Raw genomic sequence first — 14967 nt, 5'->3', positions numbered from 1 at the left:
AGCAGGAAAATCAGGTAGAATTTTCCTGAAATTCTGTATAAACAAGGCAGGGGAGTCCAGGAACAGACTCGCTTCTCTTTTATAAAAAGGGGCCGGGGGACCTAGCCAGATGGCCGGAATATAAAGCAGAGTTTTTCCTCTCTGTGGTTCTGTGCCCTGGGAACAGACAGAGACCACAACTCCCTTAAGAAACCCACAGACCGTCCGTGAAGAGTGAGGAACTGCTCCTTAATAGTGTGACAGAAGTGCCCGGGACTTCTCGCCTGTGGGCTTGGTGGGAGGCACACAGATATGTTTAAACCCTGCAGGGCTGGGGTGGCGAGCAGGGCATCCCCGGATAACAGGGATGAGTCTGGGGTGAACACTGACTGAGATATTCCTATGGTGAACCCGGGAGCCAGTCAAATTCTAACACTAGAGGGCCAGGGCCGGGTTGCAGAGCAGCAGTAGGGACCCCGGTTTGGTTCCACCTGCCTGCCTCTCCCGTTTACGTTCTACAGAGGCTCAAGCCACGCTTGTTCCCAACTGAGATACAGTCCCCCTTATTGTACAGTCCCTCTTACCTGTGGCTTCCTTGAGTTTTAAATTCCTTGAAGATGGGGCCAGCACTATCTGCAGGCAGATTTCAGAAAGAACAGCGAACAGGTGCCCTGTCGTTTTTAACGTGGGTGGTTCTAGAAATCAAGTTGAAATACAAACTGCCATGTTGACTTTGTTTCAAAAAAAAATTTATTTTCCAAGGTAAAAGAATAAATAAATTAAAACAATAACTTAATATATAATTTAACATTTACAAGTCTTCAGCTGTCCCTTCAAAGGCAGTGCATTAGCTGTGAGGAGTTCCAGAGTGACTGGTTGAAGATGCCTGCAGTCACGGTCAGTGTAGTTCCTTCCCAGAGGTGCAGGCAGGGAGACCGTCAGTCCTGGAGCTCACCTATAAGTCCGTTAAGGAAGAAAAAGTTCCTGAGGATTTCCACTTGGACTACTGTCCAGGCACATCTGCTGTAGAACTTGGCCTTCAGGTACTGGAGGATGCCTAAGTAATAGGTCTTCAGGCGCAGCACCGTCCTGCTTTCCCAGGGGAACTTTCCCTCCTGCTTGATTTCCTCCAGGGCTGTCTCCAGGCGGTCCATCTGCTCATCGAGCTCCTCCAGAAGGTTCTCAACAATGGTCTCATCCCAGCCAGCGTTGGAGACATTTCTTCTGAAAATGCTGTGGATCTGCTGGAGCATCTCGTACATGACCACCATGGCTTCCTCCTTCTGGAACTCCTGTGGTTGTTCAACCTGTTTGGGGATCTGGAAGTCCATCCTGTCGTCCAGGCAATGCTGAGGGCTTGTAATCAACTTCCACAGGAGCTCCTGACAGGCTGAATTGCTGCTCCCCTGCTGGAAGCGGAGCTTGCCGTAGTTCACGGAGAGCGCGGCCCCGGTGAGACACAGCAGGACGGTGAGCTGGAGGGTGCACCTGTTGGTCATGATGGCAAGAAGAGCAGTGATGTCCGAGGCAGAGGCTGCAGGGCTTGCAGTGCGAATGCCTTCTCTCCAGGAGTTGGGCCTATTTATAAGGCCATCTTTCTAGTTCACAGGAAATTCCCAATTTCAGTTCTCCTTTCTGTTTTCTTTTGTCATTTACATTTTTCCTTGAGATTGTTTCAATTACAGTTGACATACAATATTATGGTAGTTTCAGGTGTATAATATAGTGATTAGACATTTGTTTATTGATTTTGTTTTTTAGATTCTACATATAAGTGAAATTATATGGTGTTTGTCTTTCTCTGTCTGACTTACTTCACTTAATATAACGCCTTCTATCTGAATCCACCCATGTTGTCACAAATGGCTAGATTTCATTTGTTTTCCTGGCTGAGTAATACTCCCTATTCACTCATATATGTAGGGTCACTTGGATTATTTCCAAGTTTGGGCTATTGTAAATAATGCTGCAATAAAATAGGGGAGTGATCTTTTTGAATTGGTGTTTTAGATTTTTTTAAATTAATACCCAGAAGTGGAATTGCTGGGTCATATGGTAGTTCTATTTTTTAAATTTTCAAGGAGCCTCCATACTGTTTTCCATAGCGGCTGTACCACTATGGATTTATCCATAGTGGATTTATAAACCTGGAGCAACCCTGAGCTCCAGGCTTCCCATCGTCAATAGATGTCCTATCTTCTCATCTTTACAATCATACCAACAGTGTACAAGGAAGGGTTCCCCTTCTCCAAAACCTCACCAACTCTTATAGTTTGTTCATTTATTTATTTTTTATTTTTTTTTATTGCTTAAAGTATTACAAAGGGTATTACATATATGTCCTTTTTTTCCCCCTGCCCTTGACAATCCCCTGGCCTCCCCTATCCCCCAGTGTCTTATGTCCATTGGTTATGCTTCTATGCATGCATACAAGTCCTTCGGTTGATCTCTTACCCTCCTACCTCCTGCCCCCCAACCCTCCCCGGCCTTCCCGCTGCAGTTTGACAATCTGTTTGAGGCAGCTCTGCTTCTGTATCTATTATTGTTCAAAAGTTTATAATGGTCTTTATTATCCATGAATGAGTGAGATCATGTGGTATTTTTCCTTCATTGACTGGCTTATTTTACTTAGCATAATGCTCTCCAGTTCCATCCATGACGTTGCAAATGGTGTTCATTTATTGTTCATAGTGATTCTGACAGGTGTGAGGTGATATCTCATTGCACTTTTGATTTGCATTTCTCTGATGGTTAGTAATGTCGAGCATTATTTCATATGCTTGTTGGCCATCTGTAAATGGTCCTATCTCAATATTCCTGAGACCATTTTTTTTTTGTTAGACTGTAGTAACTAATTTTCATAAGAGGTATAATTTTTAAATCTAATTACAATTTTATATCATGCTTATATAATCAGGGAGACATGATATATTTTTAAATATTTTAATACAAACATAAAATTATAATAATAATTATGATATAAGGTACTAATTTTCAGTTTTCAGAAGAGCTTGCATTATTTTTCAACATGAATTCAAACCTCACTGCATGCAAGAAACTATAGCATGAGCTGCTGCAGACTGTAATCCTTGCTCTCACAGATCATGCAATTAATTAGAGAAAAGAGTATTAAAGAAATGCACAAATGTAATATGCAACGGTGACAAGTGTTGTAGAGAAGAGGTTTGTGGTTGTGTAGGTTTCTATAATATGGGAACATGATGTAGTAGGAGAGGTCAGAGAAGACTGACCTGAGGTAGTGACACCGGAGCTAAAATTAGAAGGAAGGTAGATGGACTGCCTGTGCAAAGGCCCTGTGGTCAGAGAATGCATGATAAGGGCAAAGGACAGGACTGAAGGCCACTGTGATTAACCTTCAAGTCAGAGACTGGTAAGATGAGTCCAGAGGGCAGGTGGGAGCCAGTTAGCAAAGGGACTGTGAGGCCATGTTAAGTTTTTCTGTATCCTAAGACCAGTGGAAGCCATAGAAGGGCTTTAGGTGAGTGGATTTGATTTGGTTTGGGAGATGGGGAAATATTCTCTCTACAGGAACCAATAAGTAATAGAGGGAAAAGAGAATAAGTACTAACAGAACAGTTTAGGGGATTTATCAATATTTTAGACCAGGGAGCTCATGGTAGAGAAAGATGAATTCATTTATGTGAATTCTCTCATTTCCTGACCACCCAGATTCAAATGCTTGAAGAAATTCGCCATCATATTACAGATAGCTGCATCGGTTTTATTGGTTGTGATAATTTCAATATGGTTAAATATAGAGGGTCATTACTTCTATTTGTACCAAAGTGCAGTGGAGGCTGGAGTATGTGGGTCAGTGTGGATTTATAAACCTGGAGCAACCCTGAGCTCCAGGCTTCCCATCATCAATAGATGTCCTATCTTCTCATCTTCACAATATGCTCAACATTATCTCCTGAATAGCCCTCCATTCCTATTCCTTCCTCTTCACTGGTTGTATGGGATCAGCTCTCCCCAGAAATAACCATCCATTGGTGATGTATGAGGTATTTCTTAAAACCTACCTGTGCTTGAATAGTGCTGATACAATGTCTCCTGATTGGGATACAAAAGAAGAAATTTATCTTCCTTCTAAACTGGGGGAGTGGGAAAAATATCAGTGTCATTCTTTCAAACGGGCGACGAGTATTAAGAGTTGAAAGTGTACCTTTGAACAACAGTTTGGATTTCTCCTTTCGTGAGAAAAACAAACCCCTCTTTAAGTCACACACAAAAAAGAGCTGAAAAATGTAGCACACAATCCTAATATATCGGGACGAGATTCTAAGAAGATGGCCATGGTGGCAGTTTTTAATTTCCCTCAGTCCCCACAGAAAACCAGGCACTGCAAATAGATAGAAACCAAAGCCCCCTTTAACATGCAACGGGGTGGCATAAGCCACAAAGGCAAGCAGGTAAAGACAAACCACCAATTGCCATGAGACGTACCTGGTAGCACCGTCCATGTGGGAGAAAGCAGAGGAAAGCAATGGACCTGAGAACCCCAAAATAGCCAAGAACGTTTACTGGAAAGCCATCCAGGCCAATCAGAATATAGCAGCTGAACCTGGAAGGGGGTTGGCCCAGTACAATAGCAGGTGAATGTGAGGATCTCATAAGTTCCGAAAAGCACTGAAACAGTCTAGGACTTGAGTAATTTTCAAGCAAAGAAGGTACAGAGGAAAGAACCTTTCGCTGAGGAGAAACTGCCAGAAGTGAAATCCAACTTGAGCAGGACAGAAGCAATAGGGACGAGGAAAGAGAAGATCAGACTAGTGTAGGGGTGGGCCACTCAGAAAGCAAGTGTCCCTGTGTTTGAACACTTCGCAAAAGCAACAGAAGAGGGAGCTCTGGGGTGTTAGAAAAGTCCCGGGACCACTGTGAGCTCATCAGGAAAAAGAAGCTCCTATTCAGTCAAAACAAAATGGTATTAAGATTGAGTCTCATATAAAGTTATTTTTAGAAAAAGAAGAATACGGAGAACAATACCTCTACAGATAATGAAAATATACCAGGAATACAGTGACACACAAAATAGATCAAAATGTTAACATAGTATTTAACAAAGGGGTCTAAAAATACTAGTATTTAAGTTATATAAAACAGCTTAAATCAGAATTATACAAACTTGGAAATGAAGTAATATATGTAGGAAATAATTAGAAATAAAAGAAAAACTCTAAGTTTTGTTGAATAAGATATAGTCACAAGAAATGAGAAGTTTGGGAGAATTCTGGCACTGGAGAAATACTAGTATCCTATCCGTGGAAAAATATTAGCAACTGGAATCCAATAGTACATTAAAAATCGTATAGCCATGGCTGGTTTGCTCAGTGGTTAGAGTGTTGGCCTGTGGACCAAAGGGTCCTGGGTTTGATTCCTGGTCAAGGGCATATACCTCAGTTGCAAGTTCCTCACCCCCGGTAGGGTGCATGCAGGAGGCAACCAATCAATGTTTCTCTTTCTCTCTCTCTCTCTCTCTCTCTCTCTCTCTCTCTCTCTCTCTCTCTCTCCCCCTCCCTCCCTCCCTCCTTCCCTTTCTTTCTCTCTCTCTCCCCCTCCCCTCTTCCCTGCCTCCCACTCTTCCTAGAAATCAGTGGAAAAATATGCTCAGGTGAGAATTTTTTTAAAAAAAGTATATATTGACCAAGGGAGTTATTGTCAGGAAAATAGGATGTTTTCAATAGTGTATGGCCCATATAACATTATATAGAGTAGATTATAAGGTAAGATGAACAAAATCAGAAAAAAAAAACACCTTGGAAATTAAAAAAATAATAATATTGGAGTAAGGAAGATAGAAAACCCAGGAAGTATAATATAAAATATTTATTAATATGACTATAAACAAGCTATAAATTTCACCATGGCAAGAACATAAAGTCAAAGAGAAAAAGCAATATAAAAAATTATAGTTATAACACACAATGAGGAAAGGATACTTTTCTTCACTTACAAAGAGCTCCTAAAATTAACAGAACACTATCCAATAGAAAAGTGTATAAATAGCCAGACACCAGGAAAAGAAATATAAGGGGCCAATAAAGATATAAAAATCTGTTCAATGTTACTAAAAATGTAAATCAAACCAGTAACGAGGTAGCCACCTTTCACCAATACCATTTGCAAAGGGCGTGGGGAAATGGTGTTCTAATCACGCTCAATAAAAGTATACATTTATGTAAACTTTTTGGAGCATGGGAAAGATTGTTTTTTCAATTGTAGCCAGAACACTGTCTCCCATCCCCTGGGATAATTTCAGCATAGCTTTGACTCTGCCCATCAAAAGGTGGGGTCTGTGTGCCTCCCCTGAAATCCAGGCAAAATTCTGTGTGAGAGTGACGGTGTATAACTTTGAGGCTGTCTCAGGAAAGATGATGCTGTGTCTGCCGTGGCAGTTGGAGTTCTTGCTCTTGAAGCCATCAGCCACCATGTGAATGCTCTGGCTGCCCTGAACCTGTGAGAACGCCCCAGACAGCTCACAGGGAGAGACCTCACAGAAACTGGCAATGTATTTCAAAATGATAAATTTTAAGCAATGGAATTGTCCCTTTTACTTTCAAAATTTACCATAGGTATTCCTACAGAAGTATGTTTATATGTCTGTCTGTATGTATGAATATTACACATTGTTACACAATATTACATGTTACACAAACATATATGAATGTTCATGGCAGTACTGTCATGGCAAAAATACAAATTAAATATCCATCAGTAGGGAATTGGTTAAGTAACATTATAATACAGACCAAAATAGAATACTATATAGATGTTAAATAGGAAGTCAGCTGAAATGGACCTATACCTGAGATATCTTTAGTTAAAAGAACAATACATATAATAATGGGCATGGTATTATCATTTGTTTTGTAACTTAACTAGAGGCCTGATGCATGAAATTCATGCAAGGGGCTCGGCCCTCGCTGCCCCAGCTTCGTCCAGAAGGTCGTCCGGAAGGACGTCCAGAAGGTCGTTCATCTGTCCATTCTAATTAGCATATTATGCTTTTATTATTATAGATAGAAAGATATACATATGTATGCTGATACACACCAATAAGCAGTGCATCTACTCCTCTATTAATAGCAGTTACCCTAGGGGAGAATGCTGACAGGTGAGGATGCATCTTTCCCTTTTCACTGTGTACCTTTAGAACTGTTTGTACATAGGTCTTCCCCCATGATAAGACAATATCTGGGGGATAGGATTATTAGGCCCTTATAATTTAGCGCACTTCTTTGTTTGAAAGAGTTTAATAAATGTTACTAAATTTTTAAAAATATTTTTTTATTGATTTCAGAGAGTGGGTCAGGGATAGGGAGAGAGAGATAGAAACATCGATGAGAGAGAAACATGAGTCGGCTGCCTCCTACACCCCTGCCCCCTTACTGGGGATTGAGCCCGAAACCCTGGCATATGCGCTGACCAGGAATCAAACCATGACCTCCTGGTTCATGGGCCAATGCTCAACCACTGAGCAACACTAGCCTGGCAAATATTACATTTTTAAACTTTTTGTTTTCTTCACATTTAAATTTTTTTTATAACATGTTACTTGTGTCATTAGAAAATAAAAAGCACCCAAGTCATACAGGCAATTTAAAATTTTCTAGTAGCCACATTACAAGTTAATCTACATTACAAACTAATTGACACTAAAAAAGAACCAATAAGCCCCGCGCTTTCTGGTTACTCTGCCTCTTATGTGGGTTTCCGTCTCTCTGCCTTTTGACCTTTGCCTGCCAGCTCTGAGCAGAACCTCAGCCATCTCATGGCTTCCATGCAATGGGTTTTGGAAAAAGCAAAAGCATCCCTCAGCTGTTTCACTACCCAGTTATGTCAGTCATTTGAAAAGAATCCTTGGATTCGTCTGGAATCAGCCACAGCTCACAGCACAAAGGCCAATGCAAGGAGTCACAGAGGCCAGCAGACCTGGAGATGGTCCATTGCACTCGGTAGGGTGTGGTCCAAAGAATCTGGTCCCTGGGGCCTGCCCCTCCAGTGTGACTTTTAAACTCATGTAGAGCTGACCTCTCCAGGTGTGACAAAGAGCCTGCTCATCCTGCCCACGCCTAGAGGCCTTTCATCCTCCATGCTGAGCTAGTTCATAATCTAATGAAATAAAAATAATAGTGGTAATATTAGTAGTATTAGTATTAGTAGTCGTATAGTATCAGTTACCATATACAATCTATGAGCACTTACTATGTGCCATTCTTTGGATAATTCTCATAGTAAACATTTGAGGTGGGTTATTACCTTCTCAATTCACAGAAGAGACTGAGGCTCAGAAAGGCTTAGCAATGTGCTCAAGACACACAAAGCTAATAAGATGAGTGGATCGCATCCAACCTGGGCTCTTTTCTGTCTACCACAGTAAGAGTACAAAGTAGACCCTGGCCAATGCCTTCAAATAGGGAGATGGTGCCAAGGTGGCGATGGTGACTCTCAAAGGAAGAAGGAATTACAGCTTCTGGGGAGGGTAAGGAGACACTCAGTGCAGGCAGTGTGCCTAACGCAGTGGGTGATCACCCGGAGAGGTGGCTCTGGGGAAGGGGCCATGGTAGAGGGCATTCTAGACCAGTGCCACCCAATAGCAATATAATGTGAGTCACACAGGCAATTTAAAATTTCCTAGTAGCCACATTAAAGAAGTAAACAGAAACAAGTGAAGTTATTTTAATAGTATATTTTATTTTATTTTAATATTTTTATTGATTTCAGAGAGGAAGAGAAAGGGAGAGATAGAAACATCAAGGATGAGAATGAATCATTGATCAGCTGCTTCCTGCACGCCCCACACTGGAGATTGAGCTCACAACCCAGTCAAGTGCCCTGACCAGGGATCGAACCATGACCTCCTAGTTCATAGGTCGATGCTCAACCACTGAGCCATGCGGGCTGGGCTTACCAGTATATTTTAACATAATATATCCAAATATTGTCATCTCAACATGTAATCAATATAAAATTATTAAGAGAGTTATGTTTCTCTTTTTCATACTAAGTCTTCCAACTATGATCTATATTTTTACATTCAGAGTACAGCTCAATGTGGACCGGTCAAGTGTAACTCAGCAGGCTACATGTGGGTTCATGGCACCAGAATGGCCAGCAGATCTCTCCATGGAGGGACCAGCGAGAACCGAGCCAGGGGAATGAACAAGTTTGCAAGAGCAAATAGAAGGAGCTTCAAATTGAGGACAGACTAAGTGTTAGGAGTCAAGGGGACTGGGGGTGAAAACAATCAGCTGGAGATGTATTGTGGGGGCTCTTGAATGCCAGAGTGCAGTGTTTATAATTACTGAGGGGTTTCCTAATATTCTCTTCCAGGCCTGCATGAGGTCTGCCCTTGAGCCCTTCTCCCGGGGATCTGGTGATAGTCACATCAGAAGTCCACCTATGAATGGGTTAAAATCGCTTCCTTTGCAACACACCATCTTTTACTTCGTTTCATTTCCCCTAATTTATTAGCTTTCTGTCACAATGACCAGGAAAATCCATGTAACCTTGTGTCTCGCAGAGAAAGCTGCCTGTAGGCCAGCCTGATGCACACCTGCCTGGCAAGGACTGTGCCCAGCCCTTTCCTCTCATCTTTTCCATTGGCCGAAGCCATTTTTTCACTTCGTCGTCTGTGGAGATTGTTTCTGCACGCATTCTCCCCTGCGGGCTTTCTGTGGTATGGAGAAGTACTTCCAGTCTCTAACGCAGTTTCTGCTGGTTAATGAGGTTTCTCGGAGAGGCAGAATGACATGTAGAAAGTAAAACCTGAACGACGTTTCCAGCCACTTGAAATCATCAGTTGAATTTGGAGCCGCTTTGCTATACAGCTCACAGACAGTTTCCTTCTACTCCTTTTAAAATATGATTATCTATGCAAGACAATTGTGTATCCGGGAATCAAGATTACAGCTTTCTTCTCATTTCAACGATTTTTTTTTTTACAAGGAAAGGGGCCCTATAAAAATGATAAATTAGACAAGATGAAGAGTTACCGAGAAATTCTATGAACATTGGCAAAACTACCTATAAAATTAAGCCAAAAGAAGTCTGTCAAAGAGTTGGACAACCTGGGCAAAATGAACAAATTTCTAGAAATATATAATCTTCCAAAACTGAATCAGGAAAAATCAGATAACCTGAATAGGCTAATAACAACAGATGAAATTGAAGCAACAATCAAAAAACTCCCAGCAAACAAAAGTCCTGGCTGGATGGCTTCACAGGGGATTTTTACTAAACAATCAAAGAACTAACACCTATCCTCAAACTATTCCAAAAAACCCAAGAGGAAGGAACACTTCCAACTTCTTTCCATGTGGCCAGCATTAGCCTCATTCCAAAACCAGATAAAGACACTACAGAGAAAGAGAATTGAGGCTAATATCACTGATGAACATAGATGCTGAAATCCTCAGCAAAATATTAGCAAATCGAATCCAGCAATATATTAAAAAGATCATACACCATGACTAAGTGGGATTTATTCCAGGGATGCAAGACTGATACAATATTTGCAAATCAGTAAACGTGATACATCACACAAACAAATTGAAAGATAAAAATCACATGGTCATATCAACAGATGCAGAAAAAAGTATTCAACAAAATCCAACACCCATTTTGATAAAAACTCTCAGCAGAGTGAGAATAGAGTGATCATACCTCAACATAATAAAGGCCATATATGACAAACCTACAGCCAACATCATAATCAATGGGCAAAAACTAAAACCATTTCCCCTAAGAACAAGAGAGGGATGTTCACTTTCACCACTCTTATTCAACACTAGAGGCCTGCAGGATCGGGCCAAAACCGGCTCTCCGACATCCCCCAAGGGATCCCAGATTGCAAGAGGGTGCAGGCCATGCCAAGGGACCCCACTGGTGCACGATCAGGGCTGGGGAGGGATGCAGGATGTTGGCCAGCAGGGGAGGGACTGCAGAAGGGCTCCAGGGCATGTCTGGCCCATCTCGCTCAGTCCCGATTGGCCAGACCCCAGCAGCAAGCTAACCTACCAGTCAGAGCATCTGCCCCCTGGTGGTCAGTGCAGGTCATAGCAAGTGGTTGAGTGGCCTTAGCATATCATTAGAAAATTATGCTTTGATTGGTTGAATGGATGACTGGACACTTAGCTTATTAGGCTTTTATTATATAGGACTAGAGGCCCGGTGCACAAAAATTTGTGCACTCAGGAGGAAGGGGGGGTCCCTCAGCCCAGCCTGTGCCCTCTTGCAGTCTGGGACCCCTCGGGAGATAATGACCTGCTGGCTTAGGTCTGCTCCCGGGTGGCAGAGGGCAGGCCCAATCCCTAGGTGCAGCCCCTGGTTGGTCTCAGAACAGGGCTGATTGGGGAGTTGGGGCGCCGCCCCCTGTCATGAACAGAGCAGGGCGGATCAGGAGGTTGTGATGCCACCCTCAGTCACTCACAGAGTAGGGCCGATAGGGGAGTTGGGGCACCGCCCCCTGTCACACACAGAGCAGGGCCGATCAGGGGGTTGGGGCACTGCCACTGTCACACTCAGGGCAGGGCTGATGGGGAGGTTACGCCCCCTGTCACACACAGAGCCGCAGTGTGACCAGGGGATTTGGGTGCTGCCCCCTGTCACGCTGATCCCGGTGCTGGGAGGCATATTACCCTTTTACTATATAGGATAGAGGCCTGGTGCATGGGTGGGGGCTGGCTGGTTTGCCCTGAAGGGTGTCCCGGATCAGGGTGGGGGTCCCCACTGGGGTACCTGGCCAGCCTGGGTGAGGGGATGATGGCTGTTTGCAGCTGGTCACACCCCCTTCAGGGTGGGGGTCCCCAATGGGGTGCCTGGCCAGTCTGGGTGAGGGGCTGAGGGCTGTTTTCAGGCTGGCAGGTGACTGAAGCTCCCAACCGCTCCTTTTTTTCTTTTTTCTTTTTTTATTCTGGGCCAGCTTTAGCTCTGAGGCTTGGCTCCAGCTCTTAGGCCTCCGCTGCTGAAAGCAGGTTTCTGGCCTTTGTTTACCTTCTGTATTTGAAACAATGTTGCGATCCTGCTGGCTGAAGCCTGGCCCACTAAAGCAGGTTTCTGGGGTTTTGTTTAGCTTCTATATTTGTAACATAGTTGCTTAGAGTTGCAGCTCAGAGGCCGGCAGTGGCAGGCGGGGAACATTGGAGTCCTCCATCACTGAAGCAAGCAAGCCTCATGTTCGCTTTAAGCTGCCTGGCTGCCGGCCGCCATCTTGACTGGCAGTTAATTTGCATATTGCCCTGATTAGCCAATGGGAAGGGTAGTGGTTGTATGCTAATTACCATGTTTCTGTTTTATTAGACAGGATAGTATTGGAAGTCCCAGCCACAATGATCAGACAAGAAGAAGAAATAAAAGGCATCCAAATTGGAAAGGAGTATGTAAAACTATCATTATTCACAGATGATATGATATTGTACATAGAAAACCCTAATGACTCCACCAAAAACTACCAGAGTTAGTAAATTAATTCAGCAATGTAGCAGGATATAAAATTAACACCCAGAAATATGGCATTTTTGTACACCAATAATGAACTCTCAGAAAGAGAAGCTACCAAAAAAAAAATCCTACTTACCATTGCAACAAAAAAATTAAGATACTTAGGAATAAACTTAACCAAGGAGATAAAATACCTGTACTCAGAAAACTACAGGACATTGAAAAAAGAGATAGAAGAAGATATAAACCAGTGGGAGAATACACCAAGTTCATGGATTGATAGAATTAACACCATTAAAATGTCCATACTACCAAAAGCAATCTATAGATTCAATCCAATCCCTATTAAAATACCAACAGCAAAAATAAATAAATAAACAAAATACCAACAGCAGCCCTGACTGGTTTGGCTCAGTGGATAGAGCGCCAGCCTGTGGACTCAAGGATCCCAGGTTCAATTCCGGTCAAAGGCATGTACCTTGGTTGCAGGCACATACCCAGTGGGGAGTGTGCAGGAGGCAGCTGATCAATGTTTCTCTCTCATCAATGTTTCTGACTCTCTGTCCCTCTCCCTTCCTCTCTGTAAAAAAATCAATAAAATATATATTTTTAAAAATAATAAAAAATAAATAAATAAATAAAATAAAATACCAACAGCATATTTCACAGATCTAGGACACTCCCTCTCAACTGGCACCTGAGCTGATTCTGCCCAGGCTGGGAGTTCCCTGTAACTACAAGCCAACAGCAGGAGAGCCAGAGACCCCGCCTTCAGGCCTCCCACCTGGGGTGAAGAGACAGAATATGCAGCTAAACTAAGGTCTCAGTGCCACTGGTTTCCAACCCCTCTCTTCCCTTTCGCTTTCCCACATCCTGGATATCTACCCTCAGGTATTTGACTAGACTCATTCCTCAGTACCCCTCCTTGTTACCTCTGAGACTAGGCCACTTTGCTGGGGCCCTGTCTAACTCTTGCTAACCACAGCCCTCCTGCAACATGCACTCACAACAAGAGGTTTCTGTCCTCTGCATCTCCTACCACACGCCCACCAACAGGTTAATGGCCCAGGACATATAGGGGCTGCCATTATTTGCAGATGACATGATATTTTACTGGTTTCTTGTTGTTGGTTTTTCTCACGTTCAGGAACCAAAAGTCCACTGACTCCCACCACTTGCTGCCAGGACTCCTGCTATAGAGATTCCAGATGGGCCTTCGAAATATAGATGCCAGTGTGCCCAAGCCTGGGTTAGTTTTCCCTTCAGATACCAGGCAGTTCTCTGAGCTGGGCCTATGTAATTCTCTTAGGAGAGGATTGAGCCAGGACTAGGGTTGAGAAGAGAATCAAATGGGCAACACATTTACAGCAGCTGCTCAATAAGCACCACCTCTCTTCCCTCTGCTAATGCGCAGGCTCATCTTGTCTGTTTTCTAACCGAGTTTCCTGGCTCTGGAGCAGTTTCAGGATCTTTAGAGTGAAAACCCTCTGCATAGTTGAAACTTGCAATTACATTTGGTTTTATTTCATCATCAGGGATTGTGTCATGAGCCAGGGAGTGCGGAAAATAACAATGAGCTGATGCAATACCTGAAAAGGAAACCAAACACAAGCTGTCGGCCTGGCTTTGAAGAATGGCCTCAAGGCGTGGCTGAGGAGAGGAGAGCATTCTTCTGGCTGCCTGCAAGATGCCTGTGGAAATTTTCCGTTTCTGAACATGAGGAAAAACCAGGAAACCAGAGGAAGAATGTATATATATCCTTGCCGACAACTGTTGTGTGTGACAAGTAGGAATGGCTGCCTAGAACTCCGGGCTATTACTACGACACACTTGCCCATCATCCCAGGGAATGGCTATTTCTCCTCCCCCTTGTGCAACGGTTGAGTTGGTAATAAAAAGACTCCTAGACAGTGCTCAGGGAACTGCCCATCTTCCTGTCCCCCGACCCAGAACTCTAGGGAACAATGTTCTAACCAGATTCAAACAGAAGAGCCAACATGTGAGGAGCCCTTTCTAAGTGCCAGGTACCATTATGAGCACATTACATAAATTAAAGCAATTAATCCTCACCGCAGCTTTATGGGGTGGTACTGTGATTATCTTAGTTTAACAGATAAGGAAAATGGACACAGTAGGGTCTCTTTTCCCTTCCTGGGTTAATAAATTTAACAATAACATGCTAGTCTTTAAGTTTTGTAGGAACATTCAAGGCCTGGCCTAACTTTCCAATCTCTCTTTACTGGACCCCTTACAGGGAAGGAAACTTGATTTTGTTCTTAGTTCTTATTTATTTTTATAAAATGTCCAATTTTGCCAACCCTTTTGATTTAGATCTTGCTTCCAAATGGCCTTCACATCACTAGTCCTTCTCCCATTGTCCAATCTTTAAATGTCTTCCCATACCCATCTATCAGTCTTAAAGTATCAATTATTTGATGATGACTCTCTATTTTATACCCCCTTGCCCTCCCCCGACCCTGCCATGCCTATGGCTCTTTGCAAATATAGCACTTCTATTAGAAGACT

General features: G+C 43.0%; 1 protein-coding gene across 1 annotated transcript; it reads right to left on the bottom strand.

Annotated features, from left to right (window-relative positions):
• Nucleotides 1–917: 917 nt before the first annotated feature.
• IFNB1 (interferon beta 1) lies at nt 918–1478 on the bottom strand (the record flags this gene model as incomplete). Its single annotated transcript, XM_081103803.1, has 1 exon — nt 918–1478. The coding sequence occupies one exon, from the start codon at nt 1476–1478 to the stop codon at nt 918–920; it is 561 nt and encodes a 186-aa protein (XP_080959929.1).
• Nucleotides 1479–14967: the final 13489 nt, after the last annotated feature.

The sequence above is a fragment of the Myotis nattereri genome (genome assembly GCF_964212035.1).
Source record: "Myotis nattereri genome assembly, chromosome: 12".
Taxonomy (NCBI): Eukaryota; Metazoa; Chordata; class Mammalia; order Chiroptera; family Vespertilionidae; genus Myotis; species Myotis nattereri.
Note: the sequence above shows the minus strand (reverse complement) of the source record. Positions and strands in the feature narration are given on the sequence as shown.